Source organism: Ochotona princeps, chromosome 5 (assembly GCF_030435755.1).
Source record: "Ochotona princeps isolate mOchPri1 chromosome 5, mOchPri1.hap1, whole genome shotgun sequence".
Lineage (NCBI taxonomy): Eukaryota > Metazoa > Chordata > Mammalia > Lagomorpha > Ochotonidae > Ochotona > Ochotona princeps.
The window spans coordinates 89,561,480-89,589,325 of NC_080836.1; the positions used below are offsets into that span (position 1 = coordinate 89,561,480).

General features: G+C 51.6%; 1 protein-coding gene across 1 annotated transcript; it reads left to right on the forward strand.

Moving 5' to 3' along the window:
• On the forward strand, nucleotides 1-26,710 carry IGFBP2 (insulin like growth factor binding protein 2). Its single transcript, XM_004576843.4, has 4 exons — nucleotides 1-457; nucleotides 23,303-23,532; nucleotides 23,897-24,037; nucleotides 26,206-26,710. The coding sequence occupies exons 1-4, from the start codon at nucleotides 88-90 to the stop codon at nucleotides 26,368-26,370; spliced, it is 906 nt and encodes a 301-aa protein (XP_004576900.2). The 5' UTR covers nucleotides 1-87; the 3' UTR covers nucleotides 26,371-26,710.
• The last annotated feature ends 1,136 nt before the right edge of the window (nucleotides 26,711-27,846 follow it).

A 27,846-nucleotide genomic window follows, 5' to 3' on the forward strand; every position in this document is an offset into this window, starting at 1 on the left:
GATAGAAGAGGGCTCGCAGGGCCGTGCCACCTGCCCCCTAGCTAGGTTGCTCGCTTGCTCCCTCCCGTTGCACTCCCTACCGCCAATATGCTGCCGAGACTGGGCGGCCCAGCGCTGCCACTCCTGCTGCTGCTGCTGCTGGGCGCGGGTGGCAGTGGCGGTCGCGGGGTGCGCTCCGAGGTACTGTTTCGCTGCCCGCCCTGCACGCCCGAGCGCCTGGCCGCCTGCGGCCCCCCGCCGACTCCGCCCTGCGTCGAGTTGGTCCGGGAGCCGGGCTGCGGCTGTTGCTCGGTGTGCGCTCGGCTGGAGGGCGAGGCGTGCGGTGTGTACACCCCACGCTGCGGCCAGGGGCTGCGCTGCTATCCCAACCCGGGCTCGGAGCTGCCCCTGCAGGCACTGGTCCATGGGGAGGCCACTTGCGAAAAGTTGCAGAACGTCACTCCCCAGCAGGTTGCAGGTAATGCGGGCCGGGACGAGTGGAGAAACTTAGAGGGCAGCGGCGGAGCCTTGGCTGCGGCCGTTCTGTTGGGAAGCCGGAACTCTGGGCAGAAGGAGTGGAGCCCTTGGGCAGTTCAGCACAGGGTTGTTACGAGCTGACACCCGCAAGTCAAGCCCATGGAGGTGGGCTGGAGTAAGAGCAGGCGGAAGCGCCTTGGCTATTAATTTGGCGGGGATCGGTCGGTAGGGGAGCGTACCCTGACTTTTATTCAGGGAAGTAGGGCTCAGGGCAGATGCGTGGGAGTAGGACCTTGAAGCCTGTTTGGGACGCAGCTACTGACCGGGGGAGGGAGGGAGTCCCTGACAAAAGGGCTCTGTGGGATCACCTCTGGGAGGCAGAGGCTGCTGCGGGTCCTGCGGGTCCTGCGGGTCCTGGGTACGGAGAGGGAGCTGGCACGAGGAACCGGCAGCTCGAAGGAACGCTTTCCTTTCCTGGGCTTGTGAAGCAGCCGAGAGAGGACTTGGTACTTCGAAGCGAGAGTTACTTCGTACAGAGGACCACAGGGCTCTTGCAACTGTATGGGATGGAGAACTCAAGGGGTGGGGTGTTTGTGAGACTGACGGGGAATGGGGGGAGGTCCCCCAACACAGCTGCAGCAGTGTAACTTAAGCCCATCCCAGGAAGGGATAGCGGCGCAATGCCGGGTCCAGCATCTGGGCCCCCAGGTCCGAGTGCGGGAGGAGAAGCCAGGCTCGTGCAAGCTGCGGCTGAGGCTCAGCAGTGAGCGCCGTTCCAGCTCCCCGCAGTCTTAACTGAGGGATCCCTTCAAGCGGGTGCAATGGGGGGGGGGGGGGCTGTCTTTGTTAAGACAGCCTCATCCCTTCCATAAGTTATGTGGAGACACAAGCAGGCATAAGGGGTCTCTCTCTCTCGCTCTCTCTCTCTCTCTCTCTCTCTCACACACACACACACCCCTCCAGCCCCGGGGCCTGGAGAGAGCTGCTTTTTGCTCTGAAAGACAGCTGGGGCTGGTGACTACAGCTGTGGTTTAAAAACAAAACAAAACAAAACAAAACAAAACAAAACAGCAACTTTGACCAAGTTTCTCAAACTTACAGCAAAGGAAGGAAGAAAAGGAAAGCGTGAATCTTCTCCCTTCTTTCCCGTCTCCTGTGTACTCCGCCTTCCCCCCACCCCAACTTGAGAATGAACTTAGAGATCGGAGTTGAAATGCATTCCTCTGGCACATTTTTTGACCTTGGATACTGAGCAAGGTAGGGCTTCCGACAAGTGGATGCCCTGGGCTCGCCGAGCTGCCTTTCCTCTCCAACCTGCCTGGGAGTGGACCCGTCCCTCTTGCATCTCTTAGAAAGCGGTATTAGAAGGAAAAGCCCCTTTCTTTCCCCCTGGGCTGCCGGCCCTGCAGCCCTGCCCACTTCTCCGTGGTCCATGCAGCTTGGTGGTTCTGTGGCTTCTGTGCCAGCCAGAGCCTCACTCTGACAACTGACAAGGAGTCTTCCCCTGAGGGAGGGCTTTGCATAGGTCTCCCAGGCTCACCGAGTGCTCGGACTGTGGCTACTGACCCAGCACGCGGTGTGCTTTTCCTCCCTCAAGACGTTAGCTCGCTGTGAGCCTGAAAAGCGCCCCTCTCCCTGAAGCCGGTTGGACTCCTCTATCAGGGACCAGATGTGGGAGGCTTGCTCCTTTCCTTTCCTGGAGCCTGAAAGAGGAAGAGGGGAGGCCGGAGCCCCAAGACAATGGGGGATTTTCAGCCCGGTTTAGTGGGACTCCCTAGCCAGCTTGCTCTGGCTGCCACCTCAGCTGTCTCCTCCCCTTGCCAGGACACCTTCCGCTCTTTTGTCCTTGGTGGTGGTTGGGGGGGCAGTAGGCAAGGGTGGGCACATGGTGCGGGTGGAAGCTGAGGAGCTACCTTGGGAGGGGGACAGGGCCAATATTAGGGTGCCAGAGATGGGAGTAAGGCTAGGGGAGGGGCACTGTGGAAGAAACCTGAACTTTTGAGGGGCGGGGAGTAGGTGACATGAGGTTGGAGGTTCTTGAGAGGGGGGTTAGAGCTGGCGACGGGGCGCAGACCATACCCGACCCCAGCACAGTGCTAAGATCCCCTCTCTATCTCCCATCTCTCCTCCCCCTACTCTGAAGAATGAGCCCCCCCCCCCCCCGCATTCCTCTTGGAGCAGGTTGCTTTTGGGAATTTTAAGCACACCCTCTTATTTCAAGGCAGCAAACCCCAGCAGTTCCGGCTTTGCTGTTAGCTCTTTTGTCTTTGTTCTGGGACTCGGGGCTGAGTCGCTGGCTTCCTGGGAATGGCAGAGATGCGGGGGTGGGGTGGACACAGCAGCGGGTAGTAGAGGGTGGCAGAAGTGGGGTGACCGGGAGTCTGTATCCTGCGAGGGTGAGGGGGAGGGAAGGTTTCGGTGGGCTAGGTAAGTTCAGAGTGATCAGGCTGGGAGGTGGGTGGGGCCAGGGGCAAAGAGGCCTGGAAGCAAAATGGAAGGGGTTTCTGAACTCTATAAAAGTCAGGTGATGGAGAGGACCCAACTGGGGTGGGAGTGGGCTGGGTTGTGGGGGGAGGGATCAGGCTCAGGCCAGGCCGGGCCTTTTCAGAATTCGGGCTGGGCTGGTTCCTCAGCATCCCCCAGCCTCCTTCCCTGCCTGGTACAATGCAGGGGATTATGTCAAGAGGCGGGTCTACCCAAGTGGCCATCTGGCTGGCTGAACATATAAAGGTGCTATAGAAAAGGGCAATCATTCAAAGATCCTGGGCGGACCCTGGAGGCTCTGCGGCTGCACTTGCTGGGGGAGGATTAGGGCCGTAGCGTTGGGGCTGGGGGAGGGGGCAGAGGCAAGCACTGATTGACAGTGGTTCAGCACAGCTTCAGAAAAGGGGGTGGAGGAGGCCATGGGACTTCTGGCTCCGGGTGCTGCTTTGCATCTCATCTTGCATAAATTTGCATACCGAGTTCAACCTCGTAAAAGACGCCCAGAGGGAATGAGTGAGACTCAGTGTGGCTCAGGGTGAACACCACTACCTTCAGCTTCCCCTGCCTCCCTCTGGATGGAACTCCTTGAACTAGCTCTGCTCAGTGGCTTTGGGAGGAGATGGGGGAGCTGAGGCTGAGGGACTGGGTGGGGTGTGACCCTGTGTGCCCCACCCGCACCCAGGGATTTGATGCCAGGCTGGCCAGATAAGATGACCACTGTGAGCCTCTCAGTATTTCTGTCTGCAGCTTTGGGCTCCATTATGTAGAGAGGCTTGGCTCCAAGGGAGGCACAAAGCCAGGGACTTCGCCTAGTTTTCCTATCCACCTTCTATAAATGCCAGAAGTGTCCTTTGTGTAGTTGTATTGTCCCCACGCCCGTTGCCTTATAAGGTATTTGAGGACGATTTGAGAAAAAAAGAAAATCTATGGAATGATGTTCAAGCCTCTTTAGTTTTTTTTTTTTCCTAACTTATTTTTATTGGAAAGGCAGAGAAGGAGAGAATAAACCAAAGATCTTCCATCTACTGGTTCACTCCAAAGCTGGCCATAATGAACAAAGCAGCGCTACCTGAAGCCAGAAGCCAGGATCTTCCAGGGTCTGAAGTCTTTGAAACAAAATGTGAGGCTGGGCCTGGCGCAATAACCTTATGACTAAATCCTTGCCCTGATTCTGCCAGAATCCTATGTGGATGCCAGTTTGTATCCTGGCTGCACCACTTCCCGTCCAGCTCCTTGCTTGTGGCTTGGGAGGGCAGTGGAGGATGACCTGAGGCCCACAAGGCTAAGAATTCTCTGATTTAGCAGTGGTAGACCGAGAGAAAAATCCATCTGTTGTGGCGGTGAGGGCCTATCTGTGTAAAGGTTTTTGGTGAAATGGTATTGGGGAGTTTCTGTCAGGCAAAGGGAAGGGCAGCTTAGAGGGTGTTTCCAGTTAGGCTGTCTTAGCACTAAGCACATCATTCATGTGGGTAAGAGACACAGTACTAAGCCCTTAGAACATGGCAGGCATTACTTGAGGTCCATTGGAGGGCTTGTTCTTAGATGCTTTTTAGATTGGCTATTCTCTGCTGTACACATGGGGCACACCACAGCTAAGTTTTGATAGGTGAAAGTTCAAAAAAGTTCTTGGCTCTACTATAATGGACAAGGTAAGTACATACCTGGAAGAGCAGGTGATCCCTCCTTGGGGAAGGATGAGGAAACACAGCTACCTTTGGTTGGCTGTTGCTCCTCACACACTACAGCACTGGGTGGGCAAGAAGTTCCTGGTGTTCCCAGCTTCCCCTCTGTATCTTACAGTCCCCTCCTGCCCTCTAGGCTAGTCTCTCACCCTAGCAGATCTCCTCACCCTTGCATCTCCGACTGCTGGTCCAGCTAGAACAGCTGCAAATTAAGTGGGTGGGCAGGGCTCAAAACAAATGGCCTAGAAGAAGCCATAGAGAACAATGCCCCTTTTCCTTTATATATAACAAAAGGGAGGAATGTAAGGAGTTATTCAAATATCTCACCCTGGACCTGCTACCATTTCCTCTTCTTCATAGCTCATGAAATTTGTGCCAGTCTAGCCGTCCACCAATCAGATGTAACCTGGCATTTCATCTGAGAATCCCACCCCCAATCTCCCAGCCCCTTCTCCAACTCTGCCCACTTACATCATTCTTAGGCAATCACCTGTGACAGTCTCCGGCACCAATCCTCTGGGGCCCCACCCTCCTTCCCTCCCAATCCCTGCCCCTGCCCCCCACACCTTGTGAGCTCACTTGAATGACACAAAGACCCCCAGGTGTGGCTCTCTCTTTCTCGCTCTTCTCCTTCTGGCTCCCCCACCTCCACTGTTTCCTCGCTGCTCTACCACCACCCCATCCCATTCCGTTCCTGCCCCGCTGAAATAAACCTCCTAAGATACAAAAAAAAAAGAAAGAAAGAAAAGAAAAGAAAAGGCATAGGAAAATATACCAGCCCCAGCCTTGCTCAGAGATGCAACCTGAGGGTAGTTGAGTAAGTGATGGAAATGTTTGAAAGAAGGAACGAGGGTAAGGTTGACTGGGCCTGCAGGGTGCTGGGTTTGAAGGGCTGGGGCTTCGGTGATGGGGAGGTGACAGCTTCCTCTGCAGGTGGCTAGTACTACTGGTAGTGTTAAGCACTGCTTCTTCCCACACCGGAGTGTGCAAGAGGGAGACCACGCTTCACTTCCCCAGGGAGCCTGTGATCTGGTTGGCAGAGGTTCTGGGGCCCTTGGCTTCTCCTTGCCATCTCTGGCCAGCTTGTTCCCAATGACAGCAGTGGCCAAGAAATGGGCTGGCTTCTCCCCATCTGTCCTTCCATCACAAAATGACTTCCACACCTGCTTTATTTCCTGCCTTCTCTGTCCCTGGGAGGGAGATTTTCCCCCACTCCGTCTTGCAGAAGTGAACTCAGGGGCTTCATTGAGGGGTTGCCTGGCAAGTAAGTAAGGCCCCGAAAGGCCAGCGCTCATGCACCCCTCTGCGTCCTGTTGGCAGGGACAGGCTGTGGCCTTGGCCAGCAGTTGGGTTCCTGGACATGTGCAGGTGATGGATGGGTCTTGACATGTCACTGCCACATTCTAGTTCTGGGGTCTCCCTGGACTCTAGAGAGGCCCGTGTTCTGGTGCTTGGAAGTTTGAAGAATGCAAGTGGCCAGAGTGCAGGGGTCAGAACAAGCTGGAGCGTCCCAGGGCAGCCTCTGGAGAAGAGCTGGTAGGCAGTGGTAGATGGTGGAAGCAACCTGACCTTGCCTTTTGGGGTGTCCTGCTTCCAGTGCAGACCCGACAAGGGCTTCCTCCCACACCAAGCTCGCCTTTGGTAGAACAGGGAAAATTTTACCCTTTCCATGGCCTGTGTGTTAGGGCAGCTGTGATCCTGGGATGGGATTGACACATGTGGATTCTTGTGCATGTTAGCTGCCTATAGTCAGACCAAGCTGATGTATTGCCCAGCCGCTCATCCCTGGAGGGTCAAATCCTATGGCTCCACCATATTCTGGTCACCCATGGCAACAGGTTCATTACCATGGAGCCTCCGTTTCCTTCTCTGTAAATCAGAAACTGCTAGTACTACCAGCCCCTTTCTGCCACCGCTACACAGGTGTGCGCAAGTATGCACAGAGCATGTAAAGAATGAGTACTTGTTTGCATTGTTGAACTGTCCATGTAAACACCTGTGAGATAAAGCTGTCCGTTCCTCTCTGACTTCATCTTCAGTGGGGCTGGGGTGAGGCTGGTGTGGAAAGCATCAGGCAATAGTGCTTTAAATGCCTTAAATAAGTGGTTTGAGGTCAATACGCTTTTGAATTTTTTTTAAAGATTTATTATCTTTATTTGAAAGGCAGAGTTACATAGAGAAAGGGAGAGAGAAAGGAGAGCTCTTCTATCCACTGGGTTCACTTCCCATATGATTGCAATGGCCTGTGCTGGCCAGAGAGAAGCCAGGAGCTTTTTTTAGGACTCCCATGTGGGTGGTAAGGGCCCAAGCACTTGGGTCACCTGCTGCTTTTCCTGGTGTGTTAGCAGGAAGCTGGAACGTAAATGGAACAGCCAGAACTTGAACCTACTATGTACCATAACATTGGCCTCTTTTTTTGTTTGTTTGTTTGTTTTGTTTTTTAAACATTAAATACCGGATAATGTTCAAACTTTTCTATAAGATTTATGTATTTCTTAGAAAGATAGAGCTACACAGAGGGAATGACACACACATACATACACACAATCTTTCATCTACTGGTTCACTTACGAAATGACCACAGTGGCTGGAGCTGGGCCAGTCCAGTCAGGAACCAGGAGTTTCTTTTGGGGCTCCCACATGAGTACAGCCACCCAAGCACTTGAACCATTTTCCATTGCTTTCCCAGGGGCATTTACAGGGAGCTGTATCATCAATGGAGCAGCCAGGACTCAAACAGGTATCTTTATGAGATGCCAGTGCTGCACATGTGAGATTGACCTTACCTGATATACCTGGCACAAGCTTTTTTTTTTCTTTTTAATGTGAGCTGGGCAGCACCCTTTGGGATCTGCCTGTCCAGGACTAACCATTCTTGGTATATAGTCCATGCCTTTGGTGCCTAGGATGGGGGGTGGGAGGGACTGGAAGAAGAGATGTCCCCAGAGCTTGGACACTGGGGGTTCTTGTGACAGATTTGTTGCTAATAAAGTGACAGAGGGCCTAGTTCAGCCTTCCCCTGGCCAGTTCAGCTGGAGGAGCTGGCCTGCCAGTGGCTGGGATCAGAGGACAGGCACGGCCTGAGGCCACTTCTGGCAGGGCAGCTGGGGAGGGCCTTTCTCTACGTGTGGCCCTCTGGACAGAACATGTTCTGCTCAGGTTTGGGAACCCTAAGGTCAAGCACTCACAAAAATGGTCCTGACATACTTCATGCCTGTGGTGTCTATTGTCAAAGCCAAGTGAGGACCCCCAGGAGGCCCATTTCCTGCTCCGAGAGAATGGAGCTTCCAGAAAGTTGAACATGTTCCTGGCTGAGAACTTGGGTGTTCATTCCAAAATAGCAGTATTTTCTTACTGCATCATTTCCGGCCTTGAGCTCACTCCCACGTCGGAGCATTCCCTGAGCACCCGGGGGCTCCCCCGTGCCTGACTGCACCTATGGTCCTCAGAGAAAGGCCTCTGTGGCTACAGTGACCATGGCGACTGTTTCAGGCGAGGTCCCAGGAAAGCAGAGAGGATGCATACCTGAGTGATGGTGAGACGCTCAGGGAACTAAGCTTGGTGTTTGCTCCTGGGAATCAGGACTTGGGGGGGGTCTCCTTAAGCTCTCCGGAGGCCTTTGTGGTGAGGAGGGGAACGCTGGGATAACCCACCATATAGAGGTGCTGGGTTTCGGGTGGGATAGCTACCCCATTCCTGCCAACTGAGGAGACTGTTTCCTAGAGGAAACTGGGCCATTTCCCATATTCTCCTTCCTCTCTGGCCACGCCCATTCCTTTACAAAGCCAGGGCAGCCCCCACGTCTGCCTTAGTCCCTGGGTGTCAATCAGTCAAGACTCAGAAGCAGTTCTTGCCCAGAAAGTTGGCTCCCCTGGAAAGAAATAGAGCATCAGCGGCAGTCAGGAATGTTTCACTTCCTTTTGGGGTGCTGGGATGGGGAGTGGGACAGATGCACTTGGCAGTTCCTGGAGACCTCCTGGCTGCCAGCCCTACATCTCTTCCTGGCTGAGCTGGTGAGAGGCAAAGCAAGGGTGAAGGCTCGGGGAGAGGGGCAAGGGCTGGCTGGCAAGCTTCCGGCTGCTGGGCAGAGGAGTTGGCCCTGAGTGAGGCCTGGGGAAGTTTCTAATTAGTGGACGGCTGTAGGTGTGTCATCCTCTGTTCATTCAAGGAATTGGACTTGCCAAGCCAGGAAGTCGAGGAGGGGAGGGTGACTCTGGCCCCCGGAAGGCCTTGGCTAGTTGGGAGAGGGAGGCAAGAGGAGCCTGCTGAGGTGCAGCCCAGCTGGAGGGATGCGAGTAGGACCGTGGGGCTGCCTAGAGTCATTGGCAATAAGCTAGGGGGCTCCCGGGAAGGGTGAGTGATCAAGTAAGGATCATTCCAGACGTCATGGCCAAGTTCTTCCAGAGTGTGCACTTCTGTCTCTGTTCCCAGCCCTGATTTGGCCTTGGGGTTCTCTACACGTGACAGATGTGGAAATCCAGGTTGGGTCAAGGCTCATAGGCAAGGCTAGCACAGCCCGGGATGGAGCCAGGTCTCAGGGATCTTGGTTGCTGTGCTGTCTTCCCCCCACGCTGTGTGTGCATGGATGCAGTGCCCTTGCATGTTGGACAAGCTCCTTTGCCTTGAGAGGTAGTAATCACAGCCGAGCTTTGCAGAAATGCTCCTTCGTGCAGCTCTTCAGGAAGTTTCTTTTAGGTCTATTGTCTTCCCTCCTGAGTGGAGGTGCCAAGTTGCCTTTGAAACTTTCTCTTTTAGAATATTTATTTTTTAATTGGAAAGTCGATTTACAGAGAGAAGGAGAGACAGAGACAAAGATTGGTTCACTGGTTCACTCCCCAAGTGGCCGCAATGGCTGGAGCTGAGCTGATCTGAAGCCAGGAGCTTCCTCTGGGCCTCCCATGCGGGTACAGGTCCCAAGGCTTTAGGCCATCCTCGACTGCTTTCCCAGGCCACAGGCAGGGAACCGGATGGGAAGTGGAGTATCCAACACATGAACTGGTGTCCATATGGGATTCTGGATCATGCAAGATGAGGATTTAGCCACTGAGTCTTCTCACCACTTTGAAACTTTCTAAAGTGCCTGAAGCTAATAACAAAATGAACATGGCAGTTCTCTGTGCCCTGGACCTGGACTCTGGTTGTTTGATGGTGCTGGGCAGTGTCTATAGCAACAACAGAGGAGGTGGTATGGTAGGCAGGAGCTGGGGCAGGCTGACTGGCATGAAGGCTTTTGAGGTTGGGTGGGGCCAGCTGGCCTCTGACTGATGACTTCCTTCTCTGGAAAGATGGGGGTCCTGTAGAATACAAGAGAAGCAAAGTCCTTGGGATAAACTCTGGTTGGGGGTCCTTCCATTGGTGATGCCACGCTGGTTAGTGATGAACTATGAAGCAAAGCCACCTGGATCTGGTTATGGCGTGGCTACTGACTATTGATGTCTGTAACCTGGATATCTGACTCTATGGCTCTTTTATTAGCTGTGGGAGGAATAAGAAGTTATCAACATGATTGCCTAGGATGATAAAGTTATGCACATATTCTGTGTAGCATTTAGAGGCATATAATCAGGTGTGTGTGTGTGTGTGTGTGTGTGTGTGTGTGTGTGCGTGTGTGTAAGAGGTGCATGTTCTGATCCTTTCCTTCTGCTAATTCTGACCCAGACAACAGAAAGATGACAAATGCCTGGTTAGATGGCTCCTGGTTGGTCCTCCTGTTAGAGAATGTGGCTTATCTGATGGGGTGTGGCCTACGTGGACAGCTGCTCTTTGCAATAGAGAAAGCCTTTGTTGAGTCTAGACTGTGGAGTCAGTGCTTGAGGGTTTTCCAATAGGACAGTCATGCCCCTTGATGTCATTGTCCTTTCCTATGGTTCTGTCAGTGGCTGGATGGCCAACCATGGCTCATTTATGCCCCAGAAGTGAGGATTCTCACTTGAGGCTCTGTTTTACCATCTCTGGTTGGTTTTGTTGCCACTAAAGCCAAGAGAGCTGGGCCAGGGGAGGAGACGGATGTGATGCAGTGTGAGATCAGACAAAATCAGTGAACTTGTAAGTTGAAGAAAGAGAAAGGCATTGTGACCTATTTAAAGACACTTATTTATATTCAGGACACCTCTTGTGCTGGTTTGAGAGTGTGGCTGGCAATCTTGGACATCTTTGCAGGGTTTAGATTTCCTTTTGCATCCTCTGGATTCAATTTTGTGTCAAGCCTGGAATATCTGAGAGCAGCGCTATGGGATGAAGAGGCTGGCAGAAGGGGAGGTTAAGCGAGATGTTGGGAGGATTCCATCTGTGTAACTCAGTGAGGCTGGACTGTAGAAATGCATGTAGGGAGTTATTTTGAATGTAGGTCCCAGGAGAAGCAAGTGTCGTTCCTATCCCACCTCTGGTTTCTCTCTGTGTTTCCTGACTTTCTTTATCCCTTGCCTCCCACAGCAGCACTGTTGTTGCTGTGTGGCCTTGATGGTGAGGAAGGAGCCCGGAAAAGCAAGTTCAAGTATAAATGTGATGAAATTCCACAAGGCAGTTGATGGAATTGTCCCTGGAGAGTCACTCTTTAGGTGTTGAGTTTGCTCGGAGGCCGTAAGGAGGCAGGTACCTTAACATCTATCGCCTATGCGTTCTGGTGCTGGGGAGAGGTCAGAAACACAGTGCTAGAAGTTGAACATTGCCTAAGAGGAATCCAAGTCAATGGAGATGTCCTTGCTTCTCATGCAGACCGTGGTGAGTCTTTAACCTTCTGAATCAAGGCTTTGGGGAAGATCTTTCTGAAATCCTATTTTGCTGAATCAAGCCACAGCAGTAAGAGAATCAAATTGGACAGTGTTTGCCTCTGTAGTCTCGAAAAGAGAAAATGCAGTATTCTCCCAAGGATGTAAGTTGAGCACATGGACTGTCTCCCGTTCTGTTCTCTTTCATTATAATTTTTAAAAATCTACGAAAACTTATACCTTCAGGAAGCTTCCATCCCACAGAGGAGGAGGAGAAAGCAAGGACTCATCGAGGATTGTGTTAAATTACTCTTCAATCATCTTTTTTGCTGAATGAAGCCAAATGGCTTTGGGTTTTTGGAGTCACAGTGTCCATCCGCCTTCCTCCACAAAAGGTTCCTCCTAACTCTGTGCCGGGGAGCTCTGTATAATCGGTTGGTTGCTCCTTTCATGAGCTTCTGGGATGGCTTCTCATGTAGATCTCTCTTGGATTTGTTCAAGGCTGCTTCTGCTGTGGTCCTTTGGGAAACAGAACAGCTGTCTCTTTTCTACTATTTTTTTTTCCTGGCAGCTGGGCACCTCCACAACTCTGCAATCCTTGGGCTGTCCCGAGATGAGCTTACCCCATTCCTATAGGTGTGTCCGCTGATGTGAGCCCCGCAGCCCAGCGCCCACCAAGTTCCACAGCCTTCCATTCTGTCGCTGAGTCATCTTGATGCCTTTGTCTTTCCCCTTCTCGATTCTCTGACCCTCTTCCATTTTCTTTGGGTCTTTCCTCTGACTCATTTCCTAGTTCTTCATGGCACAGAGCACTGGATGGGAGCCAGTGGCCGGGCGCCAGCTGGAGGGTGGATGACCCTGATAGCATGGCCTCAGCCAACAAAAGTGATGGTGCAGCCTCTTGTACCAGTCCTCTTCCTGCTGGTAGGGTTGCAGGGAGCATGCCACGTTAACTCCATGCATGCTGGAAAAGGAATTTGAAGGACAGATGGTAAGTTTGTTTTTAAAAGGGCTTTTTAATGCAGAAAAGGGGTAAGTATTTGGGTCCATGCTGTTTGAGACACACCCATTCTGTACCATAGTGCCTAGATTTGACTCCCACCTCTGTTCCCAAGTTCAGCTTCCTGCTGATGTACACTGTACCCCCTGGGAAGCAGTGGGCCATGGCTCAAGGAGTGGACCTCCGCCACCAGGGGAGAAACCAAGTTCGTTACTCAGTTTTTGCTGTTGTGGAAGAGTGTTTGGGAGAGTAAATCAGAGAGTAAGAGATTTCTGTCTCTTTGCTTTTCACATGAACAAGTTACTGTTGGAAAGTGCTATGAGCCATGTAATCACAACAGTTGTGGCCCAGAATTGTAGGTTGTTAGTGTTTTGTTCACCAGGAGGCAGTACTTACTGCATTGACTTTCTTTTCTTTTTCTTTCTTTCTTTCTTTCTTTCTTTCTTTCTTTCTTTCTTTCTTTCTTTCTTTCTTTCTTTCTTTCTTTCTTTCTTTTTGTTATATTTTTATTTTGAATTTTTGAATTTTGTGGTACAATTTCATATAGACTGGGATTCTCCCAAAAAACTTCCACCACAGACAGATTTTCCGCATGTCGCTACAACAGTACAGTCCTTAATAAGGAGTCATAATTCCATCAGTTTCTTATTTAAGTGTGCTACAGACAATGTCAGACAGTCCAGCATCCCACTGTCTACACATTTCCAACACTTTCATTGGGAGTCCATCTTTTGCTTGGAAGCAGGGATGCATGTTGCATTGTACCCTCACATCTGGATATGGTAGATCCCAGTACTCCATCACTATACATTTCCATAAATGAGAAGCCATGAAACAAGGCTGACAACTAGTATGAGTTAAAACAACAGCCACCACCACCACCACCACAACAACAACAACAAATTACAGCACTATGAAAAAACATACCACTGAGTAACCAACACATGGGTGACAAAAAGGAAACACAAAAGTCTCTTGGGAAAAATGATGCCACCATGTAATCCATAGCCAGTGATGAATTTGACAAGAGAAAGAAAGTGTTTGGAATAAATGAAACTGAAATAAAAACATCAAAACATATGGGATGTAACACCCCCACTCTCCCCCCAAAAAGCATGGATTGGGTTATTGAAGTTACACTTTCCATGATGGTTTCCTTATATTAGAGAGAACATATGGTATTTGTTCTTTTATGATTGACTCATTTCACTGAGCATAATGGTCTCTAGTTGAGACCACCTAGCTGTAAATGGTATAATTTCATTCTTCTTAATAGCTGAAGAATGAACCGCAGTTTCTTTTTTTTTTTTAAGATTTATTTTATTTTCATTATAAAGTCAGATATACAGACAGGAGGAGAGACAGAGAGGAAGATCTTCCATCTGATGATTCACTCCCCAGTTGAGTGCAACAGCCAGTGCTGCGCCAATCCGAAGCCAGGATCCAGGAACTTCATCCAGGTCTCCCACACGGGTGCAGGGTCCCAAGTCTTTGGGCCGTCCTCGACTGTTTTCCCAGGCCACAAGCAGGGAGCTGGATGGGAAATGGAGCTGCCGGGCTTAGAACCGGCGCCCATATGGGATCCTGGCGCGTTCAAGGCGAGGACTTTGGCCGCTGGGCCACGTGGCAAGCCCTACTACAGTTTCTTTAACCACTCTTCTTTGGACGTACATCTGGATTGTTTCTATGTCTTTGCTATTGTAGATTGTGCTGCTGCAAACATAGGATTACAGATCCCCTTCTGATATGCTGCCTATTTTGCCTAGTCCGTGGGGATCCAGCATGTAGATAGGGCACACAACTCAGGTGTAGGTATGCATTTCAGATGGATAGTCAGTGCTTTCCAGCTTTTCTAAGAGTTAATGGAGGACATACATGAAAGTGTCATTTTCTTTGTCAGCATTGGTTTTCTGAGATCTACTCAAGTTTCTTGCACAGGTTGGAGCTATTTTCTTACCTACTGTGTATTATTTCATTGTATTATGCTACTGATTGTATTTACCCATCTTTTTATTGAAAGACTCTTAAAAATTTTATATTTTTTGAAAAGCACAGAAAGAAAGAGAGAGAGAGAGAGAGAGACGGAGGGGAGTGAGTTTCCATGTGCTGGTTTACTCTGCAGATGGGTGCCACAGCCAGAGTGGGCCCATCTAAAGGCAAGATCCAGGAGCTTCCAGATCTCCCATGTGAGTGCAGGAGCCCATGCACTTGAACTAGAAGATGTTCTTCTACTTTGCTAGGTTTGTCATTAGGGAGTGGCAATGGAAGTGGAACAGCTGGGACTTGAGCTAATATCCATATGGCATGCTGGCACCATAGGCAGTGGCTTTCCCTACCATGCTACAGCACCAGCCCCTACCTGAAGACTTTATTTTGGGTCAAGTTGCTAACAGTTTCTGTTTTTGTGTGTGTGTTTTTTTTTTGTTTGTTTGTTTTGTTTTTTTGTAACTACAAATAATGCTGCAATGAGCACTTCTGTGCACGTGTCCTGTCCATTTAGAGAGAAGCCAAATTGCTGAGTCAGGCACACTCGTATAGTCCTTAGTCCAGATTTGCATCTAGATGTACACTCCATGCACTTGCGCCTTCAGTGGCGAGGTCACCTTGCCAGGTTCCCAGACGGCTGTTGTTGAGGCATAGAGAAGTGGTCAGGAGCCCTGGGAAGGCGTGAAAGCTGGGAGCGCTGTTTGCCAACTTGATAGCAGCCTATCTGGCTCTTCAAGGACAGTGCGGCTCGCCGAGCCTCCAAAGACCCTGGCTGCATGCTGGCATGTTTTTGTTTTCCCCAACTGTCTGCTTCAGCCCTGACCCTCCCCAGGCCTCTGCAATTCTAGGAATGACCCTGTGTTTATAAAGCAGTCCTTTGCCCAGGGCTCAGGCAGGGGGCTTTGAGGAACTGTGCTGTTTCTGGCTCACTCAGGGAGCCTGAGATGACACATGGATGTGAGGGCAGGCTCTAGAAATTCCTGTGAATCCAAGGAGGGCCTCCTGTGTGCAGCTAAGCTTGCATGTGGGTCGGCTGAGGACCCTGAGTCAATAGGTACAAAGAACTCATGAGACTGGGCCTTCCGGCCCGGCACAATGACTCAATGAACTAGTCTTCCCCTTGCACACCTGGGGTTCCATACGGTTGCTGGTTCGTATCCCAGATGCTTCACTTCCCATCCAGCTCCCTGCTTGTGGTCTGGAAAAGTAGTGGAGGATGGCCCAAAACCCTGGGACCCTACACTTGCATGGGAGACCCAGAGGAAGCTCCTGGCTCCTGCCTTCAGATCAGCTCAGCTCCGACCATGTGGCCATTTGGGGAATAAACCAGCAGATGGAAGACCTTTCTGTCTCGCCTTCTCTCTGTAGACCCTGTTTTTCCAACAACAACAACAACAACAACAAACAAACAAAAAACAAAACGAAAAAAAAGAAGACAGTTTTTGCTTAGCAGGTCAGGAGGTCAGAGTTTTTAAGAAGGAGAGCCACTGTTCTGTTCTGCACAGGAAATTCTTCAGGAAACCCAGCAAAAGAGATGGAATCCCAACGGGTGAGGGCCCTGGGGAGGCTGGAGTTGGAGGGATTTTGTTCAAAATACAGATTCCTTAGCCTTCTCTGAGGGTCACTGCCTCCCAGTCTCTGGGCGTGGGATCCAGGGGTTCGATCACCAAGCTTCTCAGGTGATTTCTGATAAACAGGGAGCTGGCCTACTCCAGCTCCCTGAATCTGAAGATGAGCACGCTGGGGGCCCAAAAAGTTCCACATCGGCTGGCCTCTCTTCAAATCCCAGAGATGGTGATGAAGTCAGGGTTGGAACTGTGGTCCTTTGGCTTACAGGACAAGCCCACTTACAAGCGGGCATTAGACCTACTTGGCTAGGGCCTCAAACCCAAGTGCCAGCATCTCACAGTGAATCCACACTCTCAGGATGGCTCAGCATGGAGGGTACCCTTCTTCATGTTCTACTTTCCTGAGCTTTCCACCACTCGGCTGGTTGATCAGCTTATGGTAGCTGCAGGTGCACAGAGGGTTCCCGGATGAGAAAGATGTTTTTCCATTTGTGTGACTTTACAACCCCGGGGAGCAGTGGATCTGGAACATCTAAGAGGACTGTTTGTAGCCTTTTTCTACACAAAGAGCTTCAGAGAGGAGGGGCCGCCTACTGTTGCAAACTGTACAGAGAAGACTGGTCCGCGGCCCAAGACAAATTTCTGTCCAGATATGTTGGCCTCTGAGGAGCATAGGGCAGGTTTGGTTTGGCTGGCTGTGTAGCAGGGCCTCAGAGGGTGGGAAGAGAGTTTGGAATGAAGCTGGCTGTCAGCAGGAGGTAGGTGAATCCCCTGGGAGAAGCCATTAACCAGGCGGGGCTAATTCCTGGGCCAGACTACACTATGGCAGACATGTTCTGAAGCCCAGCCTGGGAGGTCATGGTTGCCCACTCCTTCTGACCTTTGAGGAAAGAGGAAGACACAGTGTCCTTACCCAGAGAGACTAAAGTCCTCAGGTTAAACTTTAGCTAAAAAGCCTCCCAAAAAACAAGTAGGAGCCCCCCCCCTTTTTTTTTGCCTCCTTCCCCCTCCTGTAGATTCTTTCTTTTTTTTTTTTCTCCTGTAGATTCTGTTTACAGAGTTAAAACAGTTGAGGCAAATCTGTTCTTGCCCAAGCACTCAGGTCGGTCAGAAAGCCTTGATATTTAGCTACATCGAATTGATACAATCAACAAAACTAAGCCTTGGAGGAAATGTGTAAACAGTATTGCAGAAATTTCTTTTTTTTTCCCCCATGGCTTGTGTTCTGCGGATGAAGTGTCACCCAGTATGCCTCCTACATTAGCCATTACCCTACTGTTGAAACATATCATTCATGCCTTCTTTGTAAGATTTATTTTATTTTCATTGGAAAATCAGAGATACAGAGAGGAGGAGAAAACAAGAAGATCTTCTATCCGATGATTCACTCCGCAAGTGGCTGCAACAGCCGGAGCTGCACCAATCTAAAGGCAGGAGCCTGGGGCTTCTTCTGGGTGTCCTATGTGGGTGTAGGGTCCCAAGGCTTTGGGCTGTCCCCGACTGCTTTCCTAGGACACAAGCAGGGAGCTGGATGGGAAGTAGGGTCACTGGGATTAGAACTGGTGTCCATATGGGATCCTAGCGTGTTCAAGGCAAGAACTTTAGCCACTAAGCTACCGCACCAGGCCCTCATTACTTTCTTTTAAAGCTTAATTTTTGCCAACGATGAGAGGTCATGGTGACCATCATATTCTAATAGCTGCCATCCTAAAGCAGGACTATCATTCCCACATTTCAGCGCTGAGAATTTAGATCTCAGAATATGGGATTTGTGCAAAACCATGGGTGACTTCTAAGAGGCAAAACCGGAATTCAAGGCTGTGATGGTCTCTGCCCATCCAAGCTTGTTTGAATTCTCACTGCTGTGGTGGCTGCTCACGGGACAGCTGTCTGTGGATGATGAGGAAAAGGGGAGTGGTTAGCATTTATTCTTTTTCCCAACATAGCCAAGGTTAAGTACAGTTTGAGAGAAATTAACCAAGGTCTTCCCAGCCAGGTTGGATCCAGGAATGCAGCCAGCATTGGTGTTTCTGATCTGTAACTCAAAAGCAATTTCTGAAGGTTCTGGAATGCTTCCTATCATCTGTTGAAAGAGGTGGAGGCAGCGTGGGTTCCTGGCTGGATGAGAGCACTTTCACGGCGCCCTTAGCACTGGAGTTTCAAGGTCATGGTGAGACAGAAGGAAAGAAATGTGGGAGAAGGCTTAAATGTCTTCAGAATGAAAGGACAGAAGGGAGACTGGTGTGCTGTGGCTTTGGGGAAAGGTATCATTTCCTCCCCTGGCCTGGATGAGGAGCAGTGTCACTCCATCCAAGCAAGATTTTCCCAAGAGTAAAGGTCTCTCCCATTTCAGAAGTCACCAGCTCTCCCATCGAGCGTGGAGGTCAGAATGCCATACTAGGAGGAGCCGGGAGGGCTCATGAATGTAGGGACTGGTCACACGCAAGGGTTTTGATTTGTTCAGTCAGGTTGTCGGCACTACCATCAACCAGGATTACCACGGGGTGAAGGGCCATGCCTAGGCTAAGCTGAAGAACAGGTGTTTTCACGCTGGCCGTTTTGGAGTGTCAGCTCTGGTTGCCCTCCTTCCGGGATGGATTCCTAAGGGTGGTTAAAGGACAACATGCCTGTGGTGAAAAACATTTGGTGGTGGCAGAGATGAGCTATTTGCCCCTTTGGAGCAGATCTTCTGGGCTCAGGTATGCCCATCTGTAAAATGGGACATCCTCTCTATTTCTTGCATCCCTTTTTGACACCTCCCTGGGTAGAAAGGTGTGGCAGTACAGCTGAGACACGCACAGGAGTGCTCCCCGTTGATCCCCCTGCCCCGACTCACCTGTATTCTCTGCAAAGCTTCTTTATCTTCCATAGACTACCATAAAAGTCTGTTTCAGAGTTGACCCATTTTTCTTGGTTTCAAACTTGGTGGGGGGGAGGGGAAAGAATTAATACTTAATCCTCAGAGAGAAGCTGCAAAGGCCCCCATCGGTCATCTCCAAGCCAGATGCTGTGACTTGGCTTGTTGAGAACATTTTTTTTTTAATTGGGACTTCTGCATAGCATACAGAAGGCTTGATTAATAAATATTGTTGTGGACCTAAGTCTTTCAGGCAGAAAAAAAAAATGCAACTTGGTATTTTTGTTCAGAGGGCAAATTCCATCTCTAGCTGGAGTTCTGCATCTGGAATGCTCTCCTGCAGGTTGCTCCCACAGCCCGGAAGATGTATGGGAAGAGCTTGATAACAGGATAGTGCCCTGGTCCCACTGAGGGTGGGGACCATATGAACGTTGCCCTGAGGGTAGGAAGTGAAGTGGCTGAGCGTTCATCCCGTGTGTCCTTTGCACTCAGTCTCTTGGGGTCTTCTTGGCGGCCCACTGGAGGTGGGTGGTTCTTTACACAAAAAGCACCGAAGGCACAGAGAGCTCTAGTAACTTACCCAGGGCTGCACAGCAAAGTGGTGAGGCTGGGAATGGGACCTGAGGGGTTAAACTTTGTGGCCTGAATTCTTGAACCGCTTTGGCTGGGAATGGTAACAAAGGATGGGGGCTTACCCCAGTCTGCAATCTTGTGATCTCTTCCCCGCTCTTCATCGTTTGGGTTCTCTGGGCTTGTACTTCAAGGTGTGGAGCTCAGAGAGATCCTGAAACCGGATCCAGAGAAAGAAACAAATGTTCTAGAACCTTTAGAAACAACGTGAAGAGCCCAAGAGACTTGTGGATTTCCTGGTCTTATTGGTAGGTTGGTTGGCAGTGAGAAGATCCGTAAAGGATTGAACAAACTACACCCTGGAATCCAGGTGTCCTCCATAAGGGTAGACACGGGGACCCTCACCTGGGAGGGGTCAGGGACATCCCAGGATGGCCCCTGTCCTCTGGGACCTGGAGCGACCTTCATGATGCCATTCATCGCCCCTGGACTCTGTGGCCTTTGTGGGCCTTTTGTTCCATCAAAATATGTTAAAATGTCATTTTACAGCTGGATTTATAAATGTAAATATTTTACATTTTTAACCTAAGAGTGTGAGTTTTGGGTGATTTTAAAAAATCAATTGATAATTGTTTTTATCTGAAAGTACAGGGGCAAAGGAATTGAGAGAGAGAGAGCTTTCATAACACTGGTTCACTTTCCCAATGCCTGCAGTGGCCGAAGTTGGGCTGGGTTGAAGTCCTGCATGAGCCACTTTCCCTGTTTTGATCAGAGAACCTGCGATTACTGCTGAAGTACAGATCCTCTGTCTTAAGCCAAGCCTTGGGATGACCAGGCAAGCCTGCTCCTCAAGGTGCTGCTGAATGTCACACCCAGGCTCCCGTTCCCTGCTCAGTGAGTGGCAAGGTAGGTTGGAGAGTTTGGAGCTGTTGCCGGGTCTGATTGGACATGATGGTACAGGTCCTCTGCTCGGCCCATAGGCCTTTCAATCCACCTGCCTCTGCAGGTGGTGCTGCGGCTGCTGGACCAGAGCTTAGGCTGCCTTTGCCTCACTGACTGTAAAACCTAGGCTGCCTAGCATGCTCGGAGGAAACATCTCTTGCAGACTGAAGAATTTTCCAGGTTTCAGGGGGATTTATGCACTTTAATAGTTCATGTTTTGTTCTTCCGATGGTTAATGGTTTTTAGATAGAAAAAAATGGAATGCTGGATACTGGGCATTTTAACCGCTTCCCTCCCACCTACCTTTCTTTATTTCTTTCTTTCCTTCCTTCCTCCCTCCCTGCCTTTCTTCCTCTCCCCACTCTTTTTTGTTCTTTTTTTTTTTTTAGGTACCAAGTCATCATTGGCAACAGTATGGTTCTTGTTTGAGGTTGGAGAATGTGGCCGTCCGCAGACCTGTGGACGTGCCGTGGGAGATGTCCTCGGAGTCCTTGAGTCTGGTTGCTCTCTGTTCTTTCTCCTGCCCTTTGGCACGTCCTGCCACTGTCCACATGTCTTCTTTCCTGCTCTTTCACTCTTGTTGATGGGATTCTCAGTGACTTGGACGCCAGAGGTCAGTCTGGCTGGAGCCAGTTCCGTGGGAGAACTGCTGAGGTTCTTCAGACATCTTCCAACTTCAAAATGTAGATGGACTTGTCCTGTACTTCCCAATTCTTGGTCAGGGGTGGATCCCTGAGGCCCAGGTGGACACGGAATGTCTGTGCTCCATGGCGCATTTTTCACAGCTTTACCTACAGCCTACTCTGAATACTTCTTTAAGATTTATTTACATTGGAAAGGCAGATTTACAAAGAGAAGGAGAGACAGAAAGATCCTGCATCTGTTGGTTCATTCCCCAAATGGCCACAAGGACTGGAGCTGAGCCAATCCGAAGCTAGGAGCCTGTAGCTTCTTCTGGGTCTCCTACATGCGTGCAAGGTCCCAAGGCTTTGGGCCATGCTCCTCTGCATTCCCAGGCCACAAACAGGGAGCTGGATGGGAAGCAGGGCAACCAGGACAGGGAATGGCGCCCCCCACATGGGATCCCAGCACCTGCAAGGTGAGGATTAGTCAACTGAGCCATCATGGCAGGCTCTCTGATTACTTCTCTTCAAATGTAGTCACGTCTAACAGCGCACAGTTAGGAAGTGGAGGCTCAAAGGAAAAACAGCTGACAGAGACAGGGCAGAGCTAAGGGTTAGCCTCTCTGTACACCCTGTGTAGCAGCGCTCTCCCTGATTCCGAAGGGAGGCTGTTGGGTCTGCTCAGAGCTGACCAGTTGTCAGCCCCAAGTGAAACTTGGTGTACACCAGGTGTACCTGGTGGCTGCTGGTTAACATCTTGGACACCAGGTGTGCTGGGGGAGTGTCCTGGACACCTGGTGGCTGCTGGGGAATGTACTGGACACGCAGTGTTGCTGCAGCACTTGTCGCCTGTGCTGCACCTGGCACAAAAGTGGCACCTTCTCCCTTAGAGGTGTGTGTGTGTGAGTGTGTGTGAACCCCACACAGGTCGCAGCAACTCAGGGGGATGTCACAGCCCCTCACTCACAAGTAAGGCCTAGGTTTTTCCCCTGAGTATCTTGGAGTGTGATTGTGGGAACTCACCATGCGGGGCCTGAATTCTGATGGGACCAGCAAGATCGTGGAACCTTTGTGTAGAAATACTTTCATGGCTCAGGCATTTTAACCTGTAGGGTGTTTCCATCCCGCAAGTACCTGGATTGGAGACCCGACTCTGGCTCCATCTTCTTCTTGATGGGGACCCTGGGAGGCAGCAGCAGTGACGGCTTGAATAGTTAGCTCCATGCCACTCATGTGGAAGACCTGATTAAGTTTGTAGCTCCTGGCATAGACCTGGTCCAGTGCCTGCTGTTGTGGGCATTTGGGGCCCACAGATGGTAGTGCCTAAATACTTTCTCAAAAAAATAAGAAAAAAAATATTGTAAGAGCTATTCAGTTATGTGAATGGGGCTGTGAGTTTTTGAACGTATGTTAAAGAGGAGGTTTGTTGAAAAAATGTCCCCTCTGCATCTGGTCCATGCTGTTGGGAAGTGCAGCTGGCCTGGGAGCCTGTTCTGCCTTGTTTCTCAGGGGCCAGAGCTGGTCTGTTAGAGTCCCACCCTTTTACAACTTCCTGGGGCTAGTCTCCTGGGTTGTTACTATCGTGGGGTTCTCTCCTGGCTGAAAAGTCAGAGTGAGATCAGAGTACCCAAGAGCTGTGCATCCAATATGTTTGAGACAGTGACAAAAGACGCAATGAGTGTTTCTTGCACAGAGACCTTGATGATGCTTTGTGTCTCTGATAACCTGAGACTCCAGGATGGAACAAGTTCTAGTGCATGGTCCTGAGGTGCTGCATGATGACGGGTTTGGGGCAGGGCACACTGATGAACTTGGACGCAAATAAGATTCAAAGAGGTGGTGCTGTGGACCCGGGAGCAAAGCACTGTGGGAGGATGGACAAGTGAAGAGAGAGACAGCAGGGATGAGCTGGACTGGAGTCTAGGGAATAGGGTGGGTGGTTCCCCGCCTTGTCCTCACTCATCTGACTTGGGGTAGCCCAGAGCTTTTCAAAGTTCACAAAACCCTTAAGTTATGAAGGACTTACAGTAACTTGTTGATGGAGTCCCAGAGAGGACTTTATCCCGGCAGGTTTTGGGAGCCAGGGCAGCTGTGCATTCAGCCTGCACCCCTCTGCCTGGCTCTGGCCCTGAAGGATGGAGGCCCGATGGTAGGATGAGGCTGCCCTAGTCACTTTTTCTGGAGCTCTTGCCCTAGATCCACTGTTGGTCTTATGAAGTAACTGCCTCTGTAAAAGTTGGGGAACGTGTTAATTAGCACCTACATAAGAGCTATGGGGAAGCTGAGAATTCACATGCTTTGGTGGAACATGGGTCCCAAGCAGGTCATGGCCATCTTGGGCATCGTGGGGGCTCCAGGCGGTCCTCGGAGGACCTCCATGTCCCTGAGAAGCAGCCCCCGGAGCTCTTCCTGTCTTCCTCTTTGCAGATAATGGCGAGGACCATCCTGAGGGAAGCCTGGTCGAGAACAATGTGGATGGGACCATAAACATGTTGGGAGGCACGGGCAGTGCTGGCCGCAAGTCCCTCAAGTCGGGCATGAAGGAGCTGGCCATGTTCCGGGAGAAGATCAGCGAGCAGCAGCGGCAACTGGGCAAAGGCGGCAAGCATCACCTCGGGCTTGAGGAACCCAAGAAGCTGCGGCCACCGGCCCCTAGGGTCAGTGGGGTCTGGCTGGCTTGGAGTGGGTCGGCATGACCAGGAAGGGGGAGGATGAGTGACATCCAGCATTCCAGCATCCCCTCTGGGCACAGCACTGTCCTTGCCAGTCCTGCGAGTAGCATGTTCAGTGGTGCGTCTGGCTATGAAATGGACTGGACACATGACAGGCTGAAGTTCCTTTCTTGTAACACCTGCCCAATGTTGCTTGGGTTTAGGATGCAGGCGGAGAACGTGCATCCTGAGGGCATGTGCTTGCTTCGGTTGCTGTATGCTCCCCTCACTGAGCTTTCCCCCTTTACTGCATCCAGTGTTGGGGGAGCGGGCCCTTTGTTCTCACCCCACATGCCCTCTGTGCCCACAGACCCCCTGCCAGCAAGAATTGGACCAAGTGCTGGAGCGGATCTCCACCATGCGCCTTCCGGATGATCGGGGGCCCCTGGAGCACCTCTACTCCTTGCACATCCCCAACTGTGACAAGAATGGCCTGTACAACCTCAAACAGGTCAGTGTGACTGCCAGCCCTGGGCTCTTCTTGCCCTCCCCACCTGTAATCGCCTCAGGCCTGGGAGTTGAGTGGGAGACTCAAGCGTCTGTAACCATAGGTGTGGGAGTGACAAGGAGGGTGGGGCTCCCTTCCGTGTCCTCAGCTGGGTCAGAGGCTGCCTTTACTTGTCCAGCCTCCTGTGAGCACTGCCCTAAGGGCTGGAAGACAGAAATGTGTACTGAGTATTGGCAGCCCCTTGAGCTGATTCTTGGAATGCAGGTGGAAGGGGGACCTGTCCATCCTTGAACAGGTGGGATGTAGACCTGCAGTTTGCATTTCCAACAGCTCCCAGACAATGCGATGCTGGTGAGCTAGACTTCGCTCCAGAACCACGGATTTAAGCCATTTACCGAGTAACCTCTCTTAGTTTCCTTCTTTCCACGTCTTTTATTTATTTTTTAAAAATGGTTTTACTTATTTTGGTGAGAGAGGAAGAGCATCCCCAGATGCTCACAGGGCTGTACCAGGCTGAAGCCAGGAGCCAAACATGCAGTCCAGGCCTCCTACCTGGGAGTGACTCCTACTCAGGTACTTGGACCACCCCTCCTTCCTCCCAGAGCTGCCTTAGCAGGAAGCTGGGGCCCACAGTGAAACCTAGGAACTCCAACAGGTGACACAAGCATTTCAACTGCTGAGATGTGCCAAGTTACTTCAGACAAGAGAATGAAGGATGGAGCAATCTCATTGAAAAGATTTCTAGAAATGGGACTAGAGAGGCTGGCTTTGTGGCGTGGCAGGTACGCTGCCTGCCATGTGCCTTCCCATCTGGCTGCAGCTCTTTCAAATCAAAGTCATTCTCAAGAAAATGAGATTAGAGCAACATCCTAAGTATTTTGGAAACAATCAACCAGTTGGAGAACCCAGGAGCCCCCTTTCAGCTCACAGGGGCAGGATGTTTCCTAGTGTGCATACGCAGTAGGCACATCGGCTCAGTAGCGACTCCACATCCCTCCCTTGTCCTTAGCCCGCCACCGCCCCTCCCCACCACTGGCTGCCTCCATGTCACCATCTGTTATCCCGGGAGAAGGGTCAGTGGGCTTGTGTGCGGCAGAGAAGGAGTGGGAGGGAGACAGGGAGAGCTGGAACAGTGTGCAGCCGCCATGGTGCTTTCCAGCCCCGGCTGCGCACTGGGGCCTCCAGGGAAGCACTCAGCCTCGCGGATCTCCCCGGGATTAGGATTGGGTGGGTCTGAGATGTTAGAAGACCCCTGTGGGAATCCTCCCAAGCCAACAGCGTGGATTTAAATGGATCCCGAAGCCAGGATAGCAGGCTCAGGGCTCTGGCGACCCCGGGGAAGGGGGCGAGGAAGAGGTGGTGTGTGTGTGTGTGTGTGTGCGCTGCCCCGCCTCCTCCACCACACAGGCATCTTGCCTTTGTAAAGCCTGTCTAGCTTGAAAAGCTGTGTGCGTACCTTCTCGAGGTGAACCAGCAGTGTGGAGCTCAGCGAACAGGAGTATTCTCTGCTCAGGAAAGACCACCTGCTTGGTGCAACTTCCGGGGGGCGGAGCAGGGGAACTAGAGGGATTTCAGAGTTAACCATGTGGCTTGTGGATAAGAGTAGGGACCCTGGAATGGGGCATGCCTGGGTTTGTGGCTTGGACCTGTCTCTCCTTTACCGCGTGATGTTAAGAGTTCCCAACCAGTTTGTGATTTTGGTCAGCTTCTCTGTAAACGCGAGGAATTTGAGTCAGCAGGCAATGTGGGTGAGGTGAGGTGAGGCAAACGCCACCTGAGCAGGCGCGTGGCTTACGCAGTGCCTGGCGCACCCTGGCTTGGGTTCTGTAGATTTGCCACCTTCCATGAAGTCTAAACTCCAGGCTGCCAGGTGTCCCGCTGTGTGTGGCCCTCTTGGAGGGGTGGAGATGAAGTCCTTTTATCCTGGGGTTATCTCCTGCAACCTTGTCTATCAGAGAGGACGCCTGCACCATTCCTTCAGGGCTCGGTAGCCTTGCAGAGTCCGGACCCACCCCAGAAAGGAATCCGCATTCCCAGGGGCGTCCCTGGTCGACACTGGGGTGTGCTCCCTACAGTTCCACTGTGGAACCAGCCCGAGTGCGGCAGCGTTGGAGCGAGTCTGTGGGACACCTGTCCATCACCCATCACCTCCTCCTCTTCTCTTTCCTCAGTGCAAGATGTCCCTGAATGGGCGGCGTGGCGAGTGCTGGTGCGTGAACCCCAACACCGGGAAGGTGATCCAGGGCGCCCCCACCCTCCGGGGGGACCCTCAGTGTCATCTCTTCTACACTGGTCAAGAAGAGGCTCCTGCGGTACAAGACCAGCAGATTCAGTAGTGCGCAGCGTGCCCGTGCCTGACTCCTTCCTCCCGCCCCCTCTCCGAATCCCCCCAGCAGACATTGGAGAGTATCTGGGTGGTAGGGGTGGGGAATCTTCCAGGAGCTTTGACACACGTGTATTTATATTTGGAAGGAGACCAGCACCACTGCGCTCAAGCCCCCTGCTCTCTCCCCAGCTGGAGATGCCTGCAACTCCCACCCCCCTTGCTTCCTTCAGGGTAATGAAGCGGGGTGTGGTGAGGAAGCTGGGGTAGAGGTTTGGGAAGGGGTGGAAAGAAGTTTTTATTTTTGAAGCCCTGTGTCTCTTTTGCTCAAAATTAAAAAAAGGAAAATTCAAGCACGCGTCTTTTGCCTGCGTTCTTGGGGCCATCTCCTGTCCAGCTTTGCTTTCCCAGTTCCTGGAAAATGGGGCAGGTGTTCCTTGGGTGACTGTTCATCACGGAGGGAGGGGGACTTTGTGAGTCCAGGCCAGGAATCTGGCAGCCCCACTGCTTGGGCTCCCAGAGAGAAGCTTCTTGTCCAATCTAGTCCCATCAATGTCAGAATGAGGACACTGGGGATAAGAAACTCGGGATTGGGGTTCTCTGGTCTGTGAAATGAAGGGAGCTCTTCTGCCCAGGACAAGCATTGCAACTCAGACCAGGAGAAAAGACTTGGGGTGGGGGGGCACTTGTCGAGCCCTGAGCTCCGGTGTGGAGTCGGAAAGGTTCCCCATGATCACCTTGCCTGCTTATCAGCTGGTGTCACCTGCAGACAGAGGGCAGAGGGACACAGGATGGAGCTGCAATCATGGCAGCACATGCACGCAGAGTTTGCCGCTCCACTAATTGAGCAGCTGAACTCTGTCACTTGGTTCTGCTGGTCCTGGAGGCCTGAGTGAATTCCCAGGGAGCGCCCCCTGTCTTGCAGTGGCTGGAGGTATGGCAGGGAGGGGAGGTAGGCTCAGCGCAGAGCTGTGTCTTTCACGGTATTTCTTCTCCAAGTCTCTGTGTTGGTCTAGACACGGAGGATGGGCAGTTTCCTAACCCAGCAAGTGTGGAGAGGCAGAGCGACACCTGGTGGGGATGGGGCGGAGACACCAGGAGAGGAGAGTTGAGCTGTCTACCTGCATGCAAGGACACTAGATCCCAAAACAGGCTGGGGAGGAGCATCCCTGGGCTTGGAGGAAGGGAGAGGACGCCAGTGGCAGCCAGACACAAGCGATGTGTCCTTCCGAATCTGTCCTGAAGGATGCATTAGCATCAATGCCACTTCACAGATAAGAAAATGCTCCTGGCTGTCCACTGTGGGTGGAGGCAGAATGGGACCTGGAGTTCCAGGGGCCCCGGGGAGGGGGGGTGAGTCCGAGTCCCTTCTGTCCAACCGACGGACCCTTCTTCCACTGACTTCCTCCACCCCATCCCCTCAGCTGCTGTGGAGAGAAGCCCTGTCCTTGGCAGGGGGTGGAGGGTGGGGGTAGAGGGCGACCCAACA